The sequence below is a fragment of the Podarcis erhardii genome, assembly GCF_964252035.2.
Source record: "Podarcis erhardii genome assembly, chromosome: 2".
NCBI lineage: Eukaryota > Metazoa > Chordata > Lepidosauria > Squamata > Lacertidae > Podarcis > Podarcis erhardii.
In genome coordinates, this window is record NC_138498.1 from 56,209,699 (window position 1) to 56,222,400 (window position 12,702).

Sequence of the window (12,702 nt, forward strand, 5' to 3'; positions counted from 1 at the left end):
AAGAGGCCTTCTTTAAGCAACAGAAGGCTTTCTTTCCACACACACACACACACATCTAATGGGGGGGGGGGCAATTACATCTGGGGAGAGTTGTTGCACATGTGTGATACCCACAGCAGTTTCTATGCCAAAACAATTTGCAACCTCTGAACTAAAGCATCCCCTAGTCTAAATGTATGCAACAGGTTTGCTTTTTTTAATCACTCTTACTAGCGTTTTTGTATGACACTGTGCAACCTCTGGAGCTTTCAAAACTTCTCTTCTGATACAGATCACAATACTGACAGTAGCAGGCAGCTTCTTTAAAGCATTTTCATCCACTTAAGTCTTTACATTTAACTTGAAAGGCCTGGTAAGATCTTCAGTGAGCAAAAGACTCAAGCATATATGTAGCCATGCCTCACTCTCTCAGGTGAGTGATGTCCTGCTCAGTCTCAAGAGCACATTATACATTATACTGCATCTGGGATTTGTGCATTCAACTCGGGAACATAACACATATGTAAAATATGCCACATTTTAAAGAGCTTCTTTAATTCACACCCCTTCTCCTGCTTGCCACTCTTTGCCCCATCTTAAATAAATAGTCATTCTGTACTTTCCCTGGGTTTGTGTGCACACAGACACACCATACACACAGAATGTGGTTTAGAAACATTCCACAAAACAATTTAAGCAACGCATCAGCAATGCCTGGTGCCATCTGCAGGTCAGATACAAAAGTTACCCAAGAAGTTTGTCATTTTATCTATACAGTCATACCCCGGGTTGAAGTAGCTTCAGGTTAAGCATTTTCGGGTTGTGCTCCACGGCAACCCGGAAGTAACGGAGCGCGTTACTTCCGGGTTTCGCCGCTCACACAGACGCTCAAAACGACGTCACGTGCATGTGCGGAAGCGGCGAAACGCAACCCGCACACGTGCAGACGCGCAGTGCGTTTGCTTCAGGATGTGAACAGGGCTCCGGAACGGATCCCATTCGCATCTAGAGGTACCACTGTACTGATAAGAGTACTGTGGACTTTATTCCTTCAAAGCTCCAGGAGGGAAGGAAAGGATACCCACCCAATCTTCATTTTATAATAATGGAAACACGGCTCAGATGAAGTCAGTAGTGTTCCAGGACCATAAAATCACAAAAGCTATTTTGAGGAATACATGAAATGAGCAGGTCTATTTTTTTTTTATTGTTTGGAGGGAGTAATAGGCAAACCTCTCTATTCAGAAGCTACTAACATACGCTTTCAGAACATAAAAACCTTGCATACCAATGATGAAATTTTTGCCTAACAAAAATACTGCTTCAGAAGAGAATTGACTGAAAGTACTGCCTAGGAAAAAACAAGGTGTGGATCAGACAACTTATTAAATGCTACCTCAGCCATGAACGCACTAATGTTTCAGCTTCAGTTCTCTAGACAAGCTCTCTCAGGATATTTCCTGGATGGTGTCATACATTCCCTACTTGGGTAAGGTACTTGAGCATGTGGTGGTGGTCCAGCTTCAGGAATTTGTGGATGGGATTAATTACCTTGACCTCAATCTTAACTCATGAGCTATTGCTGCAATCTGTTCTGATTGTATATTTTATCTTTATGAACGCTGTTTTTATTGTGTTATGTGAGCTGGTCTTTCACCGTAATAAATTATCTCTCTTGTACCTTGACCCATTTCAGTCCTGACCTGCTTTCAGCACTGAAAGTGGTTCTGGTTATGTTGATGGTTACAGAAATAGTTCAGGAACGCAATATCTCAAGGACCGCCTCTTCCCATATGAAGGGACCCAAACCTTGTGGTCATCATCTGATGCCCTTCTTTGTGTGCCTCCTCTATGAGAGGTTCAGAGTGCGGCAACATGAGAACAAGCCTTTTCTGCAGTGGCTCCCCGGCTGGCAGGTGGCTGCAAGCAACTCCCACAGCCGGTTGCTCGGCAAGGAAAAAATTTCTGATCATCCCCTTTTTATTCAGTATTTACAGAGAGAGGTTTTGGAACACAACCTCTTGGAGGTTATGAACCACGGACTGAAGTCAGTTATAGGCTGAATGTCGTTAAACTAAGGTAAAGCTTAATATTGCTCTTAGTCAGAAGGCTGGCAAATCCAGTAATAGAGTCTCAGCCTGTCCTGGACTGTATTATAACCCACTGCCTTCTCATTTCCTTTAATTTTTTTTTTTACAATTCCGTGGACCTAAAAAATTACAGGACTCTACAGATTGTGCTTGTCAATTAGTGTCTATGGGGTTTAGCTGAAATCCTGTGAGGCAATCATATCATGTACAGAAGAGGTTAATAAAGTCAGCTCTGTTTCAACCAACCATTGCGAAGAGGGAGGAAAACTGGGAGGTACTGTGATATTCACACGCACACACTTCCAGGTGATTTGAGACCACACCACAAAAGGCAACAGGTCCCATCCTGCTTGGGGGTGAGACTGATGAAGGCCACATTAGTGACCCTATTCAAATTCAGACGATTGTCTCACAATTTATGAGAAAACAGAAGGCACTCTATCATTAATGCCTTTTTGGAAACTCAATCACTGTGACAAAATTGATTCTTTTTAAAGTGTAGGAGACTTCACAGCAGCTGTTTGTCAGTTTTCCCATCTGAACCGCAAGAAAGCAGTTGGAACCATCTCCAATACCTACTATACCGTAAAACAGTTCACAGGGTAACAATGAAAAGCCATGACTGTTTACTTACTGGTTCCACAAACTCAAACATCTTCCTCTCTTGAACTTCTTGCACTTTGAAGACATACTCAAGGGAGACTTCATAGAAGTGCTGTCGAACCAGGTCCACCTGGCTGTCTGCCTGTCAAATCACCATGTGGATTAAAAAGATACAAAGCAGCTATTAAATGTTAACATTTGGCACCAATATTATGCAAAGTGCGGCTTTGCACAGTAATCTTCACAAAAGAAGGTTGAGTTCCAGAAAAAAGTAGATAGGACAGCCAAACATTATACCAAGTCCACAAGAACAATTACTCTCCATCTCACTGAGGAACCCTAGGCTCTGAAGGAATTTCAGGGTTTCCCAGAATGAATCTCCTTTTTTTAAAAAAAAGGAAATAATTCCTTTTATTTGAATTATTCACAAAGAAACAGCATGAGATCTAAATTGGCACCATACAGCTACTGCTCAGATTTCTCACAAGCTGTTGGGAGTTGTTGGTTGTTGGTAGTGTTATATTAATTTGCATATTCATAATTCGTAAATCTATCTTCCTCTAAGGTCAGGAAGGCATACAGTGCATGCTTCTTCTCCTTTTTAACTTTACAACAACCCTACAAAATGTTGGTCACTGGAACAAAGTCACCTAGTATACTTCAAGGCTGAGAGGGGGCATTGAACCAGGGTCTCTCAAGTTTAAGTAACTCAAAATGCAGCTTGAAGGCCTCCTTAGTGGTCATGCCTCGATTATGGGATGTTCCCCCAGTTACCCACCTTAGGATCTTTCAGGCACCAAATGAAGACCTCCTAATTCTCCTAAGCATTTGAATACATTTATAACTATTTATACATTTATAAATATTGCTGATTTTAAGCTGCTTATTGTTTGGGCTCATGCCTGCTTTTTATGAACTTTTGAGCAGGTTGTTTTAAATCTATGACAGCTGACGGTATTTGTATCTTACTGATTTAGATTTGTGAAAACACCCAAGGGATATGGTTAAATTGAGCAGCATATGAAATACAAAAGTATAAAGTAAATACTAATGTTCACAAGGGTCCAGTGTACAAGGAGTGAGATACTCTTAAGTGAAGTCAGTAAGACGTGGTGCCATATTAGCAGGCTTGCTAAGCAACTAAATGAATTCCAACCTCCCAGATGTTTGGCCAGCAGAAGAAACTCAGAGCTCTCAACACATGAACTATTGTCTTTGGCTGAGCCAGACACACCCGCGAAGCAGCTGTATGTTATTAATGAAGCACAGCACCCACTCTTCTAAAATTACCACAAACAATGAACTTCTCCACACACATTTGTCATTCTTCTGGCATGCTTCCCCTTCTGAAATCCTAGCTCAATAGCTAAATCCTCAGACATTTCAAGGCTGAGGCACCCCCGCTTCCATATGGAAGCTGAAAACATTTGGACACCTCATTCAAAATCTAAGGCACCTAAACCAAAATATCACTCAGGCGAAGGTGTCACTCAGTCAAGGTAGCTTGAGCGTACAAAGAGCTTGTAAAGGTAAAATTAGTGAGGGCTCAATGGCTATCAGGCATTCTAAGCACCAAATACAGAGGCATGTCTAAAATGGAAAGCTCAGAGCTCCTTCTGGCAAAAATAATAATAAAATGTTTAACTTAACTTCTTTTCCAAAAGTACCCAGAACTAAAGATGAATGTGAAAGATGTCCACAAGGTGGCACCATTATTCAGTGGTTACACACAAGAATTGTAACTGAAAGGAGGCAAACAATTAGCTAGTTAGTTCTAATTGCTAGACAAAATTCAGCACTCCACCATCTGACTGCCCTCACTAACTCCTCAGGTTTCTCAGGTCAAAACCAAGTAATGGCGGAAACAATGACTGGCAGAACTCGTGGGTGGGTGTGCTGTAAGGCACAAGGGTCCTCTCAGGGTCCACGCCAGGCCCTTTAGGTCCCTATCCCACAACCCACAGTTTTTCCTCAGTCATCCCTGCCATCCATCTCTGCCTCCCCTCAGATTAATGTATATTAATTCAGTCCACTGCTCCATCTGCCTCTTTCCTTCAGCAATACTGTATGTACACACTTTGTTCCTTAGGTTTCATTAGAGTCCTCTGACTTTCTATCCAGGTCCTTGTCTGCCCTTCAGAGCTCCTCCTCACAACATTTTTTTTTTAAATCTCTGCAAACTAGCTATTGTTCCTCTCTTTCACAAAATAGAGGTTTTTGTTGCCAACAGCCTTGCCCTCTTGAGTAGCCAGGATGTTCCCAAACATTCCATTACCTCAGAAATTTCACTACCCACAAGTTTCACTAGTCCAATATTCACCACAATTACTGCACAACAGCTAACCATCACACAGCTATTGGATGTGTTCCCCAAATATTAGAGATCGGCTGGGTTGATCTTGAGATTCCAATAACTTGTTGTTTTTTAAGTAAATCAAACGGTTCCTCAGTCTGCCTATCCTTTGTTTTACACTGACTGCAGTTCTCAAAAAAATGATTAACATGCCACTGTCTTCAATTTCATTGTTTTTACATTATTGAAGGATCACATTCTCTTGGCTACAGCAAATTCTCCTTCCCCCTTTCATTCTGGAGGTGAACCCCTGAATCTTAAAATTATTTATTTTAGGAACAAACAACACATTTTAAAAAACAATAATGACTTCAATGTAAAGGAAATCATTGCAGGAGACAAACAGGAAGAAGGAGTTTAATTCTTTCCTACTCTGCCACAGTCCCAGCAAAAATCCCCCTCCAACAATGCTTTCTACATCCGGAGGAAAGCTTCCATTGGCACCAACAGCAGCTTGACTCCAGCAGCCAATATGTATTTCACTTAACAGATTCATAATCCATGCCCTAACAAAGCTCAAAACAAGAGCTCACGTAGTCTCAAATTCAAGAGTTGTTTTTGTTTTTTTAAATTGCAAAAATGTGTTTTAACATATTGTGTTGTCTGGGCTCTTAAAACCAAGTTCCAGAAACTTCAGAAAAGGCCTTTCTTTCTCATTGCAGCCTGAGCCCTGAAGTGCATAAGCAATTAATGGGGTCCATAACAGGGAAGCGTGACAAGAATACAAGAAGCCAATCTCACCTCTTGAAGTTGGGATTCCTTCTTCTTGGAAGACAGGTTTAAGTGCTTTTCTAACACACCACAATATTTCTCCGTCTCCTTGTCGTATTTTTTCTTGGCTTCCTGCCAAAAAATGTCATATACATATCAAGAACAATTGCATTGCCGCAGTACTTCAGCATGTCAAAGGAGGGTTGAGCCAAATGCTAACATGTTGTTTTATTAATTTTATTAATAATTAATTTTTATTAATTTTATTAATTCTAAAAATTTAACATAAAATTTTACTGTACTACAACTCCCATAATCCTCACCCCAGTCATGCTAGCTGGAGTCCAACTACATCTAGAGGACACCATATTGACTACCCCTGTTTTAGGTTATGGCCTTCGCTAACATCAAATTAATTCCACCGCCTTGTGCAATTCGATTCCAGCTCTGGTGTCACTCCTAGGTGACGTTGTAAATCAAACACCAAAATCAGAGCCTCTTCAATAAAGAGTTTACAAGAAGCCTCTGTTTTACAAGAAGAAAGGCTGAAGGAAAGTGAAACTGGCAGAAGCCCATATATCTTAAGAGCAGCAACAAGTTGTTATAGTAACAAAGCAAGACAAGACAGAGGACAAAAGGTACAATGCCTCACAGAAACTGAGTAAAAATTAGAGCTGTGCAGAAATTTCTGAGATGAAAGATGGGGTTTTAGGTTGAGAGACTCCCCTGAAAATATAGCAGCAGACTTCCCACTGCTGCTCTCCTGCTTTCTCTTCCCTCACTAATGTCAGCTAACGAACAAGCCCATGAAGAATGCCAAGGCATCATGGTGCTAAGTAGTGTGTATTCTTGTGCATTTTCAGCAGCGATGGACAACATCCAGTCCCTGGGCATAATCCAATAATAATAATAATAATAATAATAATAATAGTATTAGTATTAGTATACCATTCTTCATCCAAAGATCACAGGGCAGTTCACAACATAAAAATACAAAATGAGAACACAAAATACATAATAAAACAAAAACATGGAGGAGGCACATGAAGAAGGGCCTCAGATTGCAGGGTCTGGATCAGTTCATATAGGGAGAGGCGGTCCTTGAGGTATTCCAGTCCTGAGTCATTTAAGGCTTTATAGGTCAAAAACAGCACTTTGAATTGGAACCAGAAACTAATTGGCAGCCAGTGCAGTCAGGCCATCTTGCCCTGGTGAGCAACCTGGCCACTTAATTCTGTACCAGCTGCAAGCTGTCTTGAAGGCCAGCCCTTCATATAACATGTTGCAGTAATCTAACCTAGAGTTGTACCAGAACATAGACAACAGAAGTTGTGGCTTGCTTTTGCTGTGTATCTTTACTGACTGCTTTTCAGGGGAGGGGGCAATTTGACAGTTTTATGGTTTTATTATTGATATTCTGTAAATTGTCATTGTGGTAAGGTGTCTTCGGTGGGCACTACCCTGTACAATAGCCTTGACATATTTTTTTTTAAGCGTAAATAAATAACATATACCTTATATACCTTATATAAAAGGCTAGGCTTAGGCAGAGACTTTGCTTTGCTGCTGTTAAACAAGACAAAGTTTATGCTGGACATTATAGGATGCAGCAAAATACTATAATCGAGGGATTCATACATTTTTCAAAATCCCAACATAATACGTCTGTTGTGACTTTCAAACCTCCAGCATAGACAAAGGGTTTCAAGATTATCATTCGCCACTTCTCTACCTACCTTAGCAGCACCAATTTGCTCCTTACGAAATTTCTCCAGAGGTGTGATTAAGACCTCACCAGCATTCTCAATCTGATGACAGTAAAGAAAAAACATTCAGACTCCTTCATTCTGATATATGCTTCCTAACTCCTGTGCTCAATTACTAGAATTCGGTTTGAATATAGGATATTTTTCCCTCCTGAGAAACTTGTATGACTCAGAAATTTGAAGACCATATAATTAAGGAGGATGACATAAAAATAACTGGCATTTAGATGTAAATACTTCAAGCAGGAAGAATTCACAAGCAGCACAATATGCCTGAGAGTGTGATCCTATGTGTTGATTCAGCAGCCCCACTGAGTTCAATAGGACTAACACCCAGGCTAATTGACATAGGATTACAGCCCAGTTCACCTAGGCCCTTATAAAACAGAAGGAAGTTGTGGCATTCCACAGGTTGAATAGCTCAACCCTATTCAATATATTGTTTTGTGGTGCAGTTTTTCCTTAGTTTGAAACATTTTTTTGTTTAACAAAAAAATTATATGCCGCTTGCTTGAAACTTCTAAACAGTTTACAACAAATACACTTTGAACACTCAGACAACAGTAACAAGATAAAGTGATGAAGTCCCACAACAATTAGGGTAAATATTAGATCCTGAAACAATACACACACAGACACACAGAGAGAGAGAGAGAGAGAGAGAGAGAGAGAGCGCGTTCTAAATTTCCAAAGTGGGGCAGTAAATGAGGTATTGACTCTGGTCTTGGCAACATGACTGATGAATCTTGCTGAGAATTCAGTTTTCCCCTTCAAAATTTATCTCAGCAGTCTATACCTGTGAGAGTTTAAATCTGATTCCTTCCATCCAAATTTACAGTTTAACATCCATGCGTGTCCATACATGTGGGCATTTACTATCCCAATATACTCACAGGACTGGACCTTCTTGGTTGCAGTGCCCAGCTTACTGAACTCCGTATGTGAAGATGTAATTGGCCCCCTCCATAGTCGTTCTGTTAGCACCTCTCTTTATTGCCAAGCTTCTGGGTTGAGATTCTCCCCCCTGCTAGTGTGAATTTTGGCTCTTCTACCTTACCACAATTTATATTGTGCTTTTCTTTTCTAACTGTGTACATGTGTTTCTGCTGAGCTGATCAACAGGTGCTTGGAAACAGTAGCAAGAGAAACTGGGATCTAGCTCTTGAAGAAAGAGAAAGTGTGCAACTACCACAGGCATACATGTGTGTGGGTGACGGTGGCATCTGTCTGTTGCTGAGTTATTGGAAGTATCTGTGAGGATGGAAAATGTGGACACACTCAGCACATTTGGCCCATCTCTACAACAACTTCTACATTCAATGCTATCAGGGAAACTTTACTCCAAGCGAGAGCAAAAATGTATAAACAAGCTGTACTGGATAATTGGGTCTTTGTTCTCTGAGTGCCAGACCAACTGGATTCAGTGGCAGGCAGTTCATCGTGGCTTGCCCTCCCTGTTATGCTGCCAAGACTTACTCCCAAAGGGATGAATATTGCTATTCTTTGAGGAACAAAAGCTGACAATTCTGGCTGTTAAGCTATACCATGGCCATTGGCCAAAGCAGGCAAGAGCGGCTTAGAAATTCTTCACAGTCTTCTTCCCATGGCCAGCAGATATATCAAAGCCTTGACACTGCACAATGTATGCCAGGGGGTGAGGATTCTGTGGCCTTCAGATGTTGCTGGAGTACAGCTCCCATCATCCCAGACCAGACTGGTGGGAGCCGATGGGAACTGGAATCCAACAGCACCTGGAAGGCCACAGGTTCCTCAGCAAAATGCACTACCTTGACTTCTAAATATAGCACACTTACAGACCATAAATCACTTATGCCAAGGAGACACTCTGCTCAAAACAAAATTTTACATGGCTGCTATTTCACCTAGACCAGACTTCAAGTTTTGCCAAGGATTGTTCCTTCCCCACTTCCATTGCTATAACTCCCAAAAGCTCAACATCGATTTTCCTCACACATTATTTTGCATACACAAAGTCCATACCATGCGCATGCGCTCATCTTCTAAATTTCTAAGAACAGCAGCAAACTCTTGCAGGGATTTTGCTGTAGCAGGGGAGATAGAAAAACACAAGTTTGGTTACAAAGAAGGACTGCTTTCAATATATGCTACCACACATTTCAATTTTTATAAGGCACATGCACATTAAAATGTAAACGAGGAGGGTTTCTCTTCTACCCAGCAAACAGAAACACTTGTGCTGGTGGAACAACTGTAACAGTGTGGTGCTGAATGTTTTCCAGAAGAAAAATGAAGAGCAACCCATCCCAAAATGGCCCCTGGAAGAACTAATAATAGAAATCCTACTTGAATAGGTTGGCTTGTCATTTTTTCCAATCCAAATATCAACACACTACCTGTATACCTCCAAATGCTCTGGAGGATGGGGAATAGAATGAGAAAGGGCGTTGAAGGAAAGGGGTTTTCTGCCCAGTGTTGAATCAGGGCCCCTATCCAACTACGTTTGCTCTTTATAAAAACAAAACTGTAGGAGAGCCAAACATGTCTCACCTGCTGTCTTGCCAAGTTGCACCCTTATTTTTATCTTCCAAAAACAGTACAGTAATGCTTGATTCAAAAAGTCATTTGACACACATGGTTGAGGACACATGTGCAGTATTCACCTATTTTAATTACATATAATTTGTCTTATTAGTGTAACTACTCCGTAATATTCTGGAATAAAGCAGGCTAAAAAATATTGCCTGCAGCTTTCTGAAACCATAACTAAGGGAGCTAATTCTGGTTCAGGCAGTAGGTAAACATAATTCCATTCTTCATTTACATTTACTTTGTTTTGTCTGATAGGTGTACAACTGCCCACAGAATATTACAGCCTGCACTTTCAGATGGGGAACTTATATTCAACGTCTATTCCCTCACGGACCTGAGAAGCTAAACTAAAAGCAACCAGTGCTCTCAGACCTAAATCATCACTTTTGAACAACCTCTGTTAACCAGCTGAAAAAAGTGATGACTAATTATTTACAGACTCATTATTTGCTGGTCTACTGTGTGTGGCATTTTACACATATGGGAATTCCTCCTGCTAAAGCAACTGAATTAGCCAACTTGTACCAAATGCTCCAGCGGCTTCTGAAGCCTGCCGACACTTACCTATGCAAATTTCATCATCTGTTTCTGCATCTCCTATACATCGAAATTTGAAATCATTCAAAGAATCTGCAAACTTCCGCTTTGCTGAAGACAGATCTAACACACACACACACACACAAAGAGAAGAGAGAGAAAATTATGCATCCATATTAGGTAACAAGATGTAGGCTACAAGAATCTAACTTCCTTACGATTTTAGATTAATCTCCTTCAACTCAGTTATGCTCAGTTTGAAAGCACACAGGGCTTCTCCTCACCTTAGAAAAACCTCTGAAGGGAATTGTATTGGCACACAAATAAGCCTCAGACTAGACCCCACGTATAATTGGGGATGTAGAATTGTCTTACTACTAAAGCTTGATTTATGTGCACGGCCACACTACTCAAGAACTGCAAGACTTTTAAAAAACATTCTACCATTTGACATATGTAACCATGCACTAGGATGGAATTCTTGCTTAAATCTAAGCAGCCTTGCTCAAAAATAAATATTGGAACAGGAGCAGGATTTTAAAATGTTCTAAAGAGGCAAATAAGCATTTTTAAGCCAGCTGCTTAAGTCACTAGCACTCATTCCAAAATTGCCTTGTTCCAAACTGGAGAGTGCAGGTTGCTAATGCTAATTTTCCTATTACTATACTAATACTGTATCAAGGTGGATAAAAATCAAATGACATTTTAATTTTAAAAATAAATATATTAGCTCAATATTTCAATAATGAGAAGTCCCTGCATCAATTTAAAAAAAAAAATCTAAAGGAAATCTGGATTTAATATAAGTATATTACTAGGGTCTTAAAAGAGAATTCTTTATACCTAAAAACTAAATATTTGAAACAGATTGGGTAATAATCACAAACTTTTCCATTTTCCATAGAGATGCAACAGCTGCAACAGTTGTAGCTTACAATCTCTGCTGTTATGAGATAGGAAACAACCCAACACTGCCCTTCTCAAGAATGGAAATACCGGCATGGGGAGCAATGTAAAAGGAGTCAACATTGTGAGTACCCAGGGCTAACAGAATTGCCTTTAATTACTTAAAATAACTATTCTACCTTGCCTTATGCATCCAGGTTGCTTGCTGCATTTCTTCCCACCCCCACCCCCCAAAAAATACCACTATAGTGTTATTTTCAACAATGCAAATAAAATAGTTCGCACGTTCTACGTGACCCCAGTCTGATAAGGACAGGAATGTTCCTTTGATACCAATATTGAAATGTCACACCATTCTCAGAAAGGCTTCTGGGAAAGGAAGACTTTAGTGGCAGGCACAAAACACACACCAGACACCTACAGAAAAAAGACAGATAACTCCAGCCTTCATTCCCTGCACAAATGCTTGCCCTTATTCCCCCCACCACACACACACATCAACCTTCCTTATATATACCATGGCTGTGAAGAACTTAAAAGCCCAGATATCAAAAAACACTGACACTTTGATTTCTTAGGACAAAGACCCTAGAGGCTTTCAGTGCACTGCAGAAAGCTGAATTCAGAATGCAGATACAGCATCCATCTGCACAATACATTTAGAACAGTAATCATACAGTCATGGCTACCCCACAAAGAATCCTGGGAACTGTAGTTTGTTAAGGATGTTGAGAGTTGTTAGGACATCCCAGTTCCCCTCACAGAGCTACAATTCCCAGGGTGGTTTAACAATCAATCCCTATTTCCAGGGAACTCTGAGAATTGTGATTTTGTGAGGAGAATAGGGGTCTCTGAACCAGTGTTGGAAATCCCCCATACGCCAGGTGCGTTTTGCTACTGGCATAGGTCCAATTGCAACTACATGGAGATTTCTGGGCACCAGATTTGCAGCTGACATTTCCATTGAGCCAGGACTTACGTACAGTTCTCCCATCATCACATCAAGGAAAGTAAGTGCAGAGCTGAGCACAGATATATTTGACTGTGTTGCAGCCTTTCCACAAGCCACCCAAATGGAACGAACAAGCCACAGTTTAAAAAACTCTGCCTTAGTCCATAGCGAATACCATTTCCATTTCCACCATGCGTGTTTCTCCTTCTGGCACACTGGGACAAGTGAATTGTT

General features: G+C 40.7%; 1 protein-coding gene across 11 annotated transcripts in view; it reads right to left on the bottom strand.

The window, feature by feature from the left end:
- Nucleotides 1–12,702, bottom strand: part of ARHGAP26 (Rho GTPase activating protein 26) — a 210,882-nt gene that overhangs the window by 144,942 nt on the left and 53,238 nt on the right. For 9 of the 11 annotated variants that reach the window (XM_081852065.1, XM_081852059.1, XM_081852066.1 and 6 more), the window contains exons 2-6: nucleotides 10,638–10,733; nucleotides 9,504–9,565; nucleotides 7,473–7,544; nucleotides 5,767–5,868; nucleotides 2,704–2,814 (exon numbers count right to left, since the gene is read on the bottom strand). In XM_081852065.1, coding sequence (XP_081708191.1) covers nucleotides 2,704–2,814; nucleotides 5,767–5,868; nucleotides 7,473–7,544; nucleotides 9,504–9,565; nucleotides 10,638–10,733 — 443 coding nt within the window. Of the gene's footprint in view, nucleotides 1–2,703; nucleotides 2,815–3,948; nucleotides 4,914–5,766; nucleotides 5,869–7,472; nucleotides 7,545–9,503; nucleotides 9,566–10,637; nucleotides 10,734–12,702 lie in introns of those variants that run through there. The other 2 variants (XM_081852060.1, XM_081852061.1) reach the window with 2 other exon arrangements.